General features: G+C 35.9%; 1 protein-coding gene across 1 annotated transcript; it reads right to left on the bottom strand.

Moving 5' to 3' along the window:
- Positions 1-2,418: 2,418 nt before the first annotated feature.
- sqleb (squalene epoxidase b) lies at positions 2,419-6,579 on the bottom strand. The gene is made up of 11 exons (XM_084130178.1): positions 6,409-6,579; positions 5,945-6,158; positions 5,688-5,859; positions 5,510-5,606; positions 4,701-4,814; positions 4,388-4,559; positions 3,789-3,884; positions 3,425-3,567; positions 3,219-3,315; positions 2,846-2,933; positions 2,419-2,752 (listed from the first exon to the last, which is right to left on the bottom strand). Exons 1-11 carry the CDS (start codon positions 6,436-6,438, stop codon positions 2,539-2,541), a joined length of 1,437 nt encoding a protein of 478 aa, XP_083986304.1. The 5' UTR covers positions 6,439-6,579; the 3' UTR covers positions 2,419-2,538.
- Positions 6,580-14,380: the final 7,801 nt, after the last annotated feature.

The following is a 14,380-nucleotide window of genomic DNA, read 5'->3' as shown; positions in this document are numbered from 1 at the left end:
TTTTTGTGTGTATGTGTGTGTGCATTAAGAAGAGAGAAATAAAAAGTCCCAGGTGAAAAAGACGTACTATTAAATATATAAAAAATGTACTTGAGTATGTTTTTAGTACAATACAAATATACTTTAATGCATTTTTAATACATTTAACAGTACGTCTTTTTCACCTGGGGTAAAGGTGCAGTAACGTTTACCGTGGCTTGGCAAAATTTTCAATTGGAATTCACGCGTTTGAGAATTCTGCATAAGCGTGAAAAATTTCCCTATGAAGATTTTCCATTAAGATCCAAATGGTCTCACAAATTTCCATATTAACCAGCAGAAAGCTTCTTGGTTTGAAGATGACTCCTGAGTGAGTGTTGCTCCATGCATTGCTACACTTACGACAACAAACCTTTTTTTGCCGCCAAAATTTTGCTAATTTGACCAATTCTTGAATTATGGTAACGTTTACCATTGCTCAGCGTAATTTTGCATGCAAAATCCAGTTTCAATAGGAATTCACACGACTGAAAATGTACACATAAGCATGAAAAAATTCCCAATGAGGATTTTGCATCAGGATCCAAATGGTATTGTGGTACTGTTACTGTTAACCAACAGAAAGCTGGTTTGGTTGGTTTGAAGATGTCCTGCATGTGAGCAGTGCTTTGTGCATTGCTACACTATTGACAATGTTAGGGGTTAACAGTTTAGGACCCAAGGACCAGACGTTTGAAAGAAGACCCAGAGTCAGAATTATAATAAATTGAAGAAAAGTTTTACTGAAGATCAGCAGAAGTCAGCTTCAAGACTCACACAGGAGTTCGTAGGCCGCCCCCTTACAGTTACAAAGATCACAGCAGTTATACCATTTCCAAGGTCTAAGCTACGTCATTGCTTACAGGTTGAATGATTCTGATTGGCTAAGAAATAGATAAACAGTGTAATTTTCCACACATATACAGATAGACTGAAGCATATCTCCATAGATTATGCAGCTGACACTCGGACCCTGAAGTCAGGCACGTCGTGACCTTCCAGGTCGCAGATTTGGGTGGCTGGGTGCCAGCATGTCCAGAACAACAACTCAGTCAATCTCCAATAATGCCAGTGGTTCCTTAACCTGTACCAAGAAGACTAACACACACACACCGACACACATCTTTTCCAAGGTTGGATTTTGCCAGGCTCTAACTATAAACAGGAGTCTCGTCTCAAAACATCAAGATAAGTTATTTCTCTCAAGGATAGGAAACTTTAGTCTAAATGGAAAATATAGGCTTTAACTGAGAAATGGTCCCTTAAACTATAGACTTCAATGACCCCTATGTGTTTTAACACGTTGAAGACCTTTCTCAAACACAAAACCAGTCCCTATTTAATTTCTGGAAGCTGGGATAAATAGGCAAGCAATGTTACTGCATTCAGATATCAAATACAGACATTAAAGAATACATGAAAAGAACATCTCAGTAATCACACTGGTAACTTCTATAACAAAGTAAAATCTCCAGAGAACTCATTTGATATTTAGAAGGAAAAATATTGATTAATACCTTGATTATAATCACTCATTACATATACATTGAAGCAGCAGTGGATTCCAATCCACCCCCTTCACCAATAAAACATTTTTGCCCACAATTTTTTTTTTCAATATGACCGCATCTTAAATTACTGTTGCTCTGCAAATTTTTACATGCAAAATCCAGTTTAATTAGGAATCCACAGGATTGAGAATTTCACACGAGCGCCAAAGATTTATGCTAATTTCCGATTTATAGTTTTGGTCACATTCATCGTTGCTTTGTAAAAAAAAATGTGACCAAAATACAGTGATTTCAATAGGAATCCATGCTATTGGGAGTTTCGCTTGAGGGTGTAAGAGTTGCCTATGCAGATTTCGCTCATGTTCAAGATGGTCGTGGGAATTTGCCAGGTTGACCAAGAAAGCTGATGGTTTGAAAGTGACTTCTGTGTGAGCTGTGCTTTATGCATCACTATACTAGTGATAATGAACATTTTTCCTGTGAAATTTTGTTGCAATTTCAGCCATGTGTTTGCACCTTTAATCTTGGAGAGCTTTGTAAACTGGATAGACAGTGTTTGACAATGACCAAACACAGTAAATATGCCTCCACTGGAACTGAAATGGCTTCAAAGGTTTTTTGATTGAATTTTGATCGATTGGATCCATTTTCACACTCAGTTTTCTCTGAATATGAGCATAGTTGAGGCAAACCCATTTGTCAGCAGACAGATTTTGTGGTAAATACATTTTGAAGGGCATGCAGAATGATCTGTATTTATGATACAGTCATTAAAGCCATAATCTGCTCTTTTTTTTGCACAATCATGGAAACCAACTTTAAAAGAAACTTTATTTAACAGTTTTAAGTACATGTACATTCTGTAAAAAGCATATAAATGCATATATATAAAATATTTTCAGTCTAAATACCGAAATGCATACATTTTAGTGAAGGGTTTTAAATAGGGACTTTATAATAACTATTATTTTGTCTGATGATATGATACAAAATATCAATCAGTTAACACTCATTGCAAAGGCCTAAAAAATCTATAAAAGAGGTATTTCAATTCAGAAAAGATATGAGGGAATATGATGGCACATGCACGATAAAGAATTCCCATGCTCCTCAGCAGCACTCCTGCCCTGTCCTGTCTTACCTCAGGCCTGATGTTTAAGTAGACTGTGTACAATACAACGCCAAAGAAGTGACCAATCAGTGTCAAGGGGCGGGGGTTCAGCCTGATGATTGACACAGATGTTAGATATAGTATGCATACAACAATTATGTACATTTATAGCTATTTGTTTGATTGTAATGAAGTCTGGACCTACACAGACAGCAGTCCAACTGGCCCAGATACACACTCCCCTCCCAACTGAAAATAACACAAGCAGGCTCTTCGAAGATATAATATTGAATCTGCAAACGGAGAAGACAAATTATGATAAGTTATGATAAGATATTAAATTATGATTGCAGTGATTAAAATGGTTTGACGATCTATTTTTATAATCAGCAAGTGTTTATGGTGTACAGCACAGCAATCAATTACATAAGGGGCGAGTCTTTGAAGATGAATATTTGGCTTATGGTTGAAGAGTTCCCTCTAGTGGCAACATAAATATGAATGTTTTCCATTCAAGATGTTGGAAATAGGATCTTGTTTCAACTGTATAATTCAGAAACATAAAAGCAGATGCTTACCATCTTTTGAAGCAAATAACTCATGTAGTGCCTGTGCTAGAACATCCACCACAAATGAATGAGACACCTTCCGCTCCCAGTGGAATTTCTTTTTAGCCTATAGACGGGGTAGAATAATAATACTCTGACTATGAGAGACTCTTTTATTAAATTAATTAAATGTTTCAATATTTTGGTTCATCTGAATAAAACCCTAGACTTTTAACCTGCGACAAGGCCGCGTTGTCACTGAGATCCGGAACGTTCTGAAGCAGACTTCTCCAAATCATGACATCATTGAGTGCAACGCTCATCCCTCCGCCAGTTAAAGGATGCCTCATGTTATAAGCATCTCCAAGAAGCAAGACTCCTGGCAAGAGGACAGATTGAACTAATTTAATATAATTCAGTTGCAATGGTCTACACTTTATAAGTCTATGACATTATAGGTAACAAATTACAGTGCCTACTTAAATAACAACAATAATAACGCTTCTTTGTAATTAAATCGATGTACTATAATAAAGACTACAATGATACATTTTAACTGCTGCATCTACACCATTTGCTGTATCTATATTGAGCAGTTACCTGGTTTATTGACAGGTGATGATGGCAGAAAACATGCTGGCATGGATTTCAGACGGTTATTTTGTACGGCCAACAAAAACGGCCCCTTTAAGTGATCTACCGGGCACAACAGGGCAAAGAAAATTTGCTGGAATATCTAAAATCCATTTTCAGCCCAATTTTTATGTCAGCCCATGTATGTGGACTGAAACCTTAGTTTTAGGAAACAACTGTTTGACCGTTTTAAAGGGTTAGTTCACCCAAAAATAAAAATTATGTCATCATTTACTCTCCCTCAAGTTGTTCCAAACCTGTATGACTTTCTTTCTTCTGCTGAACACAAAAGAAGATACTTTGAAGAATGTTGGTAACCAAACAGTTGATGGACCCCATTGACTTCCATAGTATGGAGGGGGAAAAAAATACTATGCAATGGGGTTCATCAACTGTTTGGTTACCGACATTCTTCAAAATATCTTCTTTTGTGTTCAGCAGAAGAAAGAAATTCATACAGGTTTGGAACAACATAAGAGTGAATAGATGATTACAGAATTTTCATTTTTGGGGGGAACCACCCCTTTTAAATACACTCTTATTGACAATAATATTAGTTCTCAGACCTGGCAGTTGCGGATGGATCTTCTCAATCATGTATTGGCTCAGGTTTTTGGGGAGACGTCCCTGTATGTCCACCAGAACGCGTGTGTCAGTGGAGGAGATCTGGTAGATCAGAACCGGTCCATGGCAGCTCAGGACTAGTTCAGCATAGTTGGGCTTGAACTGAGGAGAGTTCTGAAAAGACAAACCAATGCAATAAAACTAGTGTGTTATGTTTAAATTTAAAATAAGATGCTGAGCTTTCTTTCAAAAACAATTATTTAATGGTTGTGAAATAGTAAAAAGTTTATGACATTACACCAGAGCACATCGTACCTTCATTATGCAGCCTACAAAGTTGGAACAGGTCTGAACCCTTTCCGAGCCTAAACGCTTTCTGAATTCTGAAAAACATCCGTCTGCCACCACTGTTAGAGGGGCGCGTAACCTCTGCAAAACACACTCAGCTTAGCTGACTCAATTCTCCTAATGAAATACTTAAAATACAGCAAATATTTTGCTATTAACAACTTTGTAATGTTAAAGCAATCCTCAAAAGATATTTTTGAGGTTAGGCTACACTGTAAAAAATTGCTGTAGTTTTGCAGCTGTTTGCCAGTAACTTACTGTAGATTTAAATCGATGTTATTTACTGGCAACAGTTTGCTCAAAGTTAAATGAACATTAAACATTAACAAGTCTTTGTCTTTACAGAATAAAACTATAAAATAACAACCTAATGCAAAGCATTCTGAGAACCAGAAATCTTCATCAACCTTTTTCTGTTTTTTTCCTTCAGATTTTGGTTCCCAGAATGCTTTGCATGAGGCTGTTATTTTAGTTTTATTCTGTAAAGATAAAGACTTGTTAATGTTTAATGTTCATTTAACTTTGAACAAACTGTTGCCAGTAAATAACATCAATTTAAATCTACAGTAAGTTACTGGCAAGTAGCTGCCAATAATACTGTAATTTCTACAGATTTTTTTAACAGTGTACAAGTAGAAATGTAATCAATAGTAATCCCTACTGTTTATAGCATGATTTTTTTCACTCATTCTTAAAGTTATGATATTTTATTGGTTAACATACAATATTTTTGACGTATTATCAAAATGTTTTAAACACGTGGACTTTTTACTAACCTTTATTTTTCCAGAAAGTTTGTCCTTGTACTGGATGCCTGTGACACAGCCATTTTCTTCTTCAAGGTATGTTACTGTGCCTTCAATGAACCTCACACTCAACAAACATTTAAAATACTCAATTAAAATACTTTTTATGGCATATTTTAAACATGTAAGACGCATATGTTGGTCTTACTTTGGCTCCGCCAGTGCAGCTCTTCGCAGACCCGTGATGAAGCGACCGTGGTGGAAAGCTCGGCCACACTGAGTCTGATCTTGTGAGTAAGGTATCTCCACAACCATCCTACTTTCAACATCATGGATGATATAACCATTCACAATGTGTGCATCCTTCTCCCCTACTGATTCTATGAAAAGATAATGATTTATCAGTATTACAACTACAATGAAAATTGGTGGCCAGTGGTCAGATTATTATTTTTTTAAACTCACTTTCCAAGCCTAATTGTTTGAGAGCACAGTATCCACCAGGCTGTAGCAATTCACCCACTATTCTGTCCGGCTCTCTAAGATTCCTCTCGATCACTGTAACCTTGCGTCCATCTCGCCCAAGAACCGCTGACAGCGAGGAGCCCAAAACACCAGCCCCTACAATGATGACATCAGGTTCTGGGGCAACAGAATCTCCAGTGTTGGTGGTATTATTCTGTAGATAAATAATAGATGATAATAGACGGATAATCAAATAAAAAACGTAACCCTATAATCAAAGTACCTATGATAGATAGATAGATAGATAGATAGATAGATAGATAGATAGATAGATAGATAGATAGATAGATAGATAGATAGATAAAACACTTATATCACCGCGATCATAATGTAGGTCATTATCAAGCGTCACCATTGTTAAATATTTAATAGTGTACGTATCACAGATCGCTCCACAGTCATACCTTAAAATGTCGTGAATTAAAGATGAGCATACAGAGAGAATTGTTGCATAGCTTGAAATGTCTACTCTTTAGCGGAACAATTCAAAACGAAAGAAAACAGACTGCGCTGCTTATGTAATTCGTATGAAATGTGCATTTCTCTCTGGCGCTGCGAAGATCGCGAGTCGTCAACTTCATCATGTCTAGCCGACAGACACTGACATAAAAAATAACAGTTTTATTAGTAAACAATTAAAATGTCTCCTGCTATATTTTACATATTTGCATGTTCCTTACAAAACACTGACAGTGGGGTTTTTGACTGGGTTTTTTTTTTTTTTTTTTTTGAGCAGCTGCGGACAAATTCTTTCGACACACACACACACACACACACACACACACACACAATATTAAAAAGTTAAAAAAGATAATTTAACATATAAATAACTATTTTTAAATAGCCCACTTAAAGTGTTTATTACAAATAAATGACTAAATGCTAAAAAATAATAAATTTTAATGAACAAACATATGCGTTGCATTTACAATTCTGTGAAAACAGCACCCCCACACTGCATGAAAAGAGGTGTATGTATCCAGACCAGTATACTCCTGTATACACTGCTGAAATTCGGAAGAATCCAGGAGTATACTGGCCGGATAGCTCAAATTCCATGGATCTGTATATATCCGTTTACATCCGAAATGATACCAATGTATGTTGTGGACGTATACTTCCGTGCTACAGCCATTTGTTGCCATGGCAAGTAATCCCATCAAAGGTTTTTTCAAGAGAACATTTTCACACCTTTGTGCACCTTTTGGCCTTCCCCCCTTCCTCCCACTACCCAGACCACTATTGGAGGACAGGACACATTGAAAACCCAGGAAAGTGATTTGATTGGTTACTTTTAGTACATAGCCCACCCTAGGCCTTATCGCACAGTGATTTGATTGGTTGTAGGCCAGCTATGCAGATATTGCTCAGTATACACTAAACCCCCCTTCCCCCAATTTTAATACATTCAAATCTAATTTTAAAAACACACACAAAGAACAATGAGAAAGTCTGACATTTCTAAACAAAAAAAAAGTTGATCTGTAGTTTATTTTCATAAGTGAATTAAGTACAGAAAATTATCAACAATTTAGGAATACAAAATCATTCTAAAAGTTATTACAAAAGATTTATTGCAAATTGACACCAAGGTTTATGCACAAAAACAAATTTAGAATTGTGATGAGCCACACCAGGCCGTAACTTCTCAGAAGTGATTGAACAAGTGGTGCAGTCTTTCTCCAAACCATCTGAGGACAAACTTCTCTACTGGGTGTGGGCTGAACCTTTTAGTCTACAGAAGGACCCTGTGATGATAAAGTATCTGCTATGTATGGAGTAGAAAGTAAGAGGATGGATTTTACTGAATAATGCTGAAAAGCAAAAGCTGGAGTAAGAAGCCATGAAAGGGTTGTAGATTTTTAATGAGATCAATTATGACGCCTGACGCCTGTCCCTCCAGCTCCGACGCGGGGGTGTCTGGCTCTTCATCATTGTAGATGTTCTCAGCCTAAACGAGAGAAGTTTATGATATCAGTGCAAAGTCCTAATATCAAATACATAAAAAAAAAAAAAAAAAAAACATCCTCAAAATAAATGGAAATCTTAAGAATCTACAGTTTTGCTGTACTTACCATCTGCCATACTTGCATAATGTTGTCCTCTGACACAGAACAGATTACCCAGGGTTCATTTGGGTTCCAGGAGAAATCTGAGATCCTAGCTGTGTGCCCACCATGAATGAACTGCCAAAACAAACAAAAGTGGATTATTAGACTGTCAAAACTGGCATGCAAAATTGTACATGCATTGAAATTCTATCAATATTTTCAAGCTTCAAAAATGATACACATCATAACAGTAATCCACATGAATCAAGCGGTTTAATCCAAGGCTTCTAAAGAGACAAGATTTTGAATCTAATTTTGATTCTATATTTTATACTTAATCCATTACCATTACAATTATCTCACTTAAATGCTTGCTCACTCAATGTATTTGTGTTTTTACAATGGGGTAATGTTGTTGCGCAATAGCTTACACAGCGCACAAGGAAGCTTGGTTTCAAACTTTAAATTTCATTTACATAAAAATACAAACAGTCAATAATAAAATAAGAAAAAAATAAACAAAATCACAAACAATAGCACAAATAAATACAATAGAATAAATATACAAATGGAAGAAATAGTGCTTTATGTTTTTCAGGTACTGTAAGTCTAATAGTAGTAGAAATACTACAGAAATTGAAGTAATCAAATGTAAAATAACACTGGATATTCTTCATTGTAAAAAATAAATACAGATTAATCGTTACAATTAAAGTTAAAAGTTATTCAGCGAGTGATTTTCTCTTTTCTTTTGTTCATTGATTAACAGGAATATTAGGCTGCTGTCACATTAAGACTGAATGCATGGATCCAATACACCGATACACATCCATTTTCTTCGGTTTACCTTCAATCAAGACACAACCGACTGTGTTTATGTAAATACTCGCCAAGATGAGCATTTTGACAATTTTCTCAAGCTGTTTAAGAGGCAGCTTTATGTGTGTGCGCTTTGACTGTGACTGTGAAATCCGTGAGTAGTAGTAAAATTATGCGCTATACCCACAATCCCACATTGAAATTCATGCCCTATAACACCAACACTATCAGAGTGCATTGAGACGAGTGAGTAAGAGTGTGTGTGTGTGTGTGTGTCAACTCGCTGTCGGAGAGAACAGAGAGCAATAAAGCGCAGATGGTATCGATGTATTGATACGGCAGAAATTTAATATTGGACCCTATTTAACTTGAGTTAAATTTACCATTTCTGACAACACTACTCAAGATATTAATACTTTTATTCAGAAAGGATGTATTAAATTGATCAAAATTGACAGTAAATACATTTCTTACAAAGATTTCTATTTTAAATAAATGCTTTCTTTTGAACTTTCTATTCATCAGAATGATTCTCTTCATTTAGAATTTCTATTCAGTCAGAATCCTGAAAGAAATGCATCAAGTAGGCAGCACAACTTTTTTCAATATTGATAAAAATGTATCTTGACCATCAAATCAGCATATTAGAATGATTTTTGAAGGATCATGTAACTCTGCAGACCGGAGTAATGATGATAATTTCAGCTTGGCTATTCAGGAATGAATTGCATTTTATATTAAATAGAAATCTGTTATTTTAAATTGTAATATTCCACAGTATTACTGTCAAAAACTGTATTTTTGATCAAATAAATGCAGCTTTGATGAGCATAAGAGACATTTAATCCCCCCAAAAAATTTAAATATATATTAATTATCAATTAATATATATTAATTAAATATGTTATTTACACTTGTATTCAACTTTATACTAAAATAGAGTGTGATCAATAGTGTGTGTTTTTTGCTGTGGTATTGAAATAGTTATCAATAATCATATCATTATAGCTCCATCTGTCACAATAAATATTTTCAGCAAATCTATCTCGACTCCTTATGTGACTCAAAAGAGTGAAGCTTCAACTTCAGGTTGCACAGATCCCACAATGCAACAGTCTACAGCCATAAACAAACAGTGAGCATGTCATTTTTTTTCTAAATCATGCACAATATTAAATAGACTATACTTTAAAAGCTTATGCATTAGGCTGTATGCATACATCAAAACTGATGTGTACTTTGGGCTTAAACAGATAGTTCACACAAAAATGAAAATTCTGTTATTAATTACTCACCCTCATGTTGTTCCAAACCCGTAAGACTTCCGTTCATCTTCAAAGCACAAAAGATATTTTTGATAAAATCTGAAAGATTTGTCTGCACAACTACTACTTTGATGTTTCAAAAAGTTTATGAAAAAGATTGTAAACCAATCCATATGAATTGAGCGGTTTAGTCCAATTTTTTTTAAGAGACTCGATCGCTTTAAATGATAAACAGATTTAATTTAGGCTTTAATTCATATATAAACATTGATCAGCAAACACAAACAGAAGCTCAACCGAACTTGACATGCGAGAATGAACCTCATTGTTTCTCGCATGTCAAACGAACATGCTTGAGCTTCCGTTTACCACAACTGATGTGTGAGTTGATGAATGTTAATATGTGAATAAAAGCCTAAATTCAATCAGTTTATCATATAAAGCGATCAAATCTCTTCAGAACATTTGGACTAAACCATTCAATTCATCTGGATTCGTTTTACGACCTCTTTATTAACTTTTTAAAGGGTCAAAGTGGTAGTTCTGTAGACTGTCAATAGAGGGACAGAAATCTCTAAGATTTCATTAAAAATATCTTAATTTGTGCTTTGAAGATGAACGAAAGTCTTATGGGTTTGGAACGACATTAGGGCGAGAAATTTATGTAATTACTCACCCTCATGTTGTTCCAACCCCGTAAGGCTTTCGTTCATCTTCGGAACACAAATTAAGATATTTTTGATTAAATCTAAAAGAGCTGTCTCACTACTCCATTGGCTTCTATGTTATTGAAACTTGCCAGCCCAGAAAATTAGTAAAGACATTGTAACAGCACAGCGCAAGGTCAGAACGTAGGCTCACTATTGGCTGAAGCTGGTCATGTGTGTGATGCTGGCCAATAGTGAGCCTACATTCTGACGTTGCGCTGTGCTGTTACACTACATGAACTCACGTCAGATGCCCACACAGAAGAAAATTAATAAAATTGAATAAAGTCTGTATTTTGGGGGGTTTTTGCACACAAAAAGTATTTTCGTCGCTTGATAAACTTATGGTTGAACCACTGTAGTCACTTGGACTATTTTAAAAATTGTCTTTACTTACTTTCTGGGCCGGCAAGTTTCAATAACATAGAAGCCAATGGAGAAGTGAGACAGCTCTCAGATTTAATCAAAAATATCCGAAGATGAACAAAGTCTTACGGGGTTGGAACAACATGAGGGTGAGTAATTACTGACAGAATTTTCATTTTTGGGTGAACTAACCCTTTAAATGTTTCTCTTTTTCTTAAAAAAACAAAAAGTCCTACAGTTTCACTGATTCCTGCACAGCAGAGGGAGAACAGCGATTCATGTAGAAGGTGCCAGGACACATCCTCCACCACAGCTGTGTGCCCTGTGAAGATGGTCTTGGCATCTACTATCTTCCCCTCCTTTGGAACGGCACTGATATCCCACAGACAGATTGTCTAGAGTTGAAGAACAACAGATGATCCTACATTATACAAGTTTTAAGTAGGGATGAGTTAATCCAATACTTAAAATCAGTCCGACACGGGCCCTTTTTGTCGGATTGGGTATCGGTCAGTCATGGAACGGATATTCCGATACTGTGAGTTATGGTTGTTACTCACAAGCTCTATAAAAGACAAAAAACTACTATAAAAGCACCATAAGCTTTTCGTGCATTATATTTTGAAGCTTCTGAAACCATTTGAAAGCTTTATTTGAGGAACAGAAATATTACATATATGTCCTTATTCAGTTGGCTATCTTCGGTAAGATGAGATGTTATCAGGCCAAATGTCAGTAAAACTAACTTTTCTGTCATACGGCTGACAGCCGTTGTACTGTGCTTGCACATTACGCGCAAATGCGGCGTGCTGTAGCCGTAGTTGTCGTTAATTAACTCATGTAAGAATCAAAAAGGCGATTAAAGCTGTCAAAACTGCATGCATGTATTTGTTATACTATGCGTCACATGTGTCTGGATTAAAATATTCTGCTATGTGAGATCACAATATAAGGCACAAACTGATATGTAATGTTTTAATGTCCAAATAAATGTGAGAACTGTGCATTTGTACTAGAAGATATGCATTCATTTTGCGTTCGTTTGTAAAGGACAAACAAAAATGGATAATTTTTAAATCCATAAAATAACTAATTTTACATTCTAGTTACATTACATTATGAAAAACATAACATTGTACATTATGTGCTGTTGACTTCTGCCTTGTTCACATTCTTGCACATGGGGATTCAAAAGAGAACTTTTGTTTTCCTTTTTAATTTCGGTATGATAGAACTGTTGCAATTATTTATTTTGACAACTAATATAGAAAGTTAAACTTTTTTTGACAAACTCGGAATTGGTTGAATAGTTCATTGATTATAAAAAAACGCATTGAAGGTTGAATAATCTTTGGACTACAGTATTTATCTGCATGTTATCTCATCCATGAAGATGCAACAATGTAGAACAAGCTATTGGAGATTTTGAGAACCAGAACCAAGCTAACTGAGCAAGTTGAACTTTAGCTATAGTGTGTGCCCTTTTATTACTATTTAATTAATTTTAATATGAGGTGGTGGGTAATAAAAAAAAAAATATAAAATTCACTCAGTATTCCATGATTCCTAATTCACTACTAACTCAATTACAATTAAGTACAAATTAACTTTATTCAGTTGTGTAGGCACTAGGCACTAAAACAGTCCAATACATTATAGTCAAATAATTTTTTATGATAAAATAATTAATATTTCTGTGCCACCCCAGACTGGTTGCTGGCCCTTGCCTGGCCACCCCTATGAAAAAATCCTGGCTCCGCCACTTCCAGGCATTATTTGGCCAACTCTGGCACATGTGGCTCAGTTCTGGTAATGGCAAAGATGTGGGCCATATCTTAAAATGTATTTATATTATATTAAATATATTTAAATAAACATTGATTTTTATTAAATGCATACCAATGTCTTATTTATGAAATAACCGACTCTGTAATCCTTGGCACAACAGCCATTAAAAAATAAATAAATAAATTTGCCAATTCAAGTGCAATAAGTCAGAAATATAATTCTATTGTGGATGGAATGCTGTCTGAGAATCAGCTTTCTGTGCGCATGTTTCGGGTGTGTGTCAGACAGCGCAAGCACCATTGAGTTCACGGCTTATTGAGAACGTTTTAGTAATGTTCCCTTTAAGTTAAGAAATTAAGTTCCCATTTTTAATTTCCAAAAAAATATTTTTCACATTTTTCAAAAATGTTTTCTCTTGGTTAAAGGAACATTATATTTTAGCATTTTGCATTATGGGTATGTTACTTTTGAATGTTCTCTGAATGCTCTGAAACTGTTAGACGAACTTCCGATAAAAAAAATCAGAAAGCAAAATTCAGCTGAGCACCAGTAAATGTGACCGGACATTAACATGCTAAAAACTTGAAGCAGTTTTGCATGGAATAGCAAAATCTCTATCTGTACACTTTACACTGCCCAGCCTTATTTCAGTCTCACCTGTTGAGCTTTTGTTCACAGAGGCACTCTCCATGGCACCCTGAGCAGTTCGGCCACTTGAAGTCTCTGTCGGCTCGACGGTCACTCTACCCGGGAGTGGATGGCGCCACCGCCACCCTTCCATGCTGTCGGACCGGGACAAACCGCAGCTGCTGCCACTGTCCTGTTCGCTTCGGCTCTCCGAAACATCACCACTCCATTCAACGCTGTACGAGCCTCTGCTGCTCAGCCTAGACGACTCTCTGCATAACCGCCTCTCCACATTGTCCTCAGAGATGGACAAAGATGATGATGAGTCTGGAAAATTTCAGACATCAAAAACTGTTTTTTTTTCTTTTTTTTTGTAATAATAATTTTTACATTGATTATAATTTATAATCAATGTAAAAATTGGTCAAAGCCTATTCTGACCTCTGCGAGAGTGTTTCGATGAAGTGGACAGGCGTCCATCATCTGATTTTGAGTTCCTTTGCTCAAATTTAGTCAGTCAATTCGTCTTTTTCAACGAGTGATTAGTTCGAGTCGAATCATAGGAGTCGGACTACGCTTTCGGCGCCATAGTTCTCTATACAGGCGACTCTTTCTGATTTGATTCACTATAATCTTTCAAAAGAGTCATTTGTGATGTGAATCGAACTACACTGACCACCACGCTGTTACTGCATTACACCCGCGGAGACAAAATTAAAAATAAGATTTATTTGGGTTTAAGACTCGTGTGGG

Source organism: Abramis brama, assembly GCF_963993115.1.
Source record: "Abramis brama genome assembly, chromosome: 12".
Taxonomy (NCBI): domain Eukaryota; kingdom Metazoa; phylum Chordata; class Actinopteri; order Cypriniformes; family Leuciscidae; genus Abramis; species Abramis brama.
This window is presented reverse-complemented; position numbering and strand designations above follow the sequence as displayed.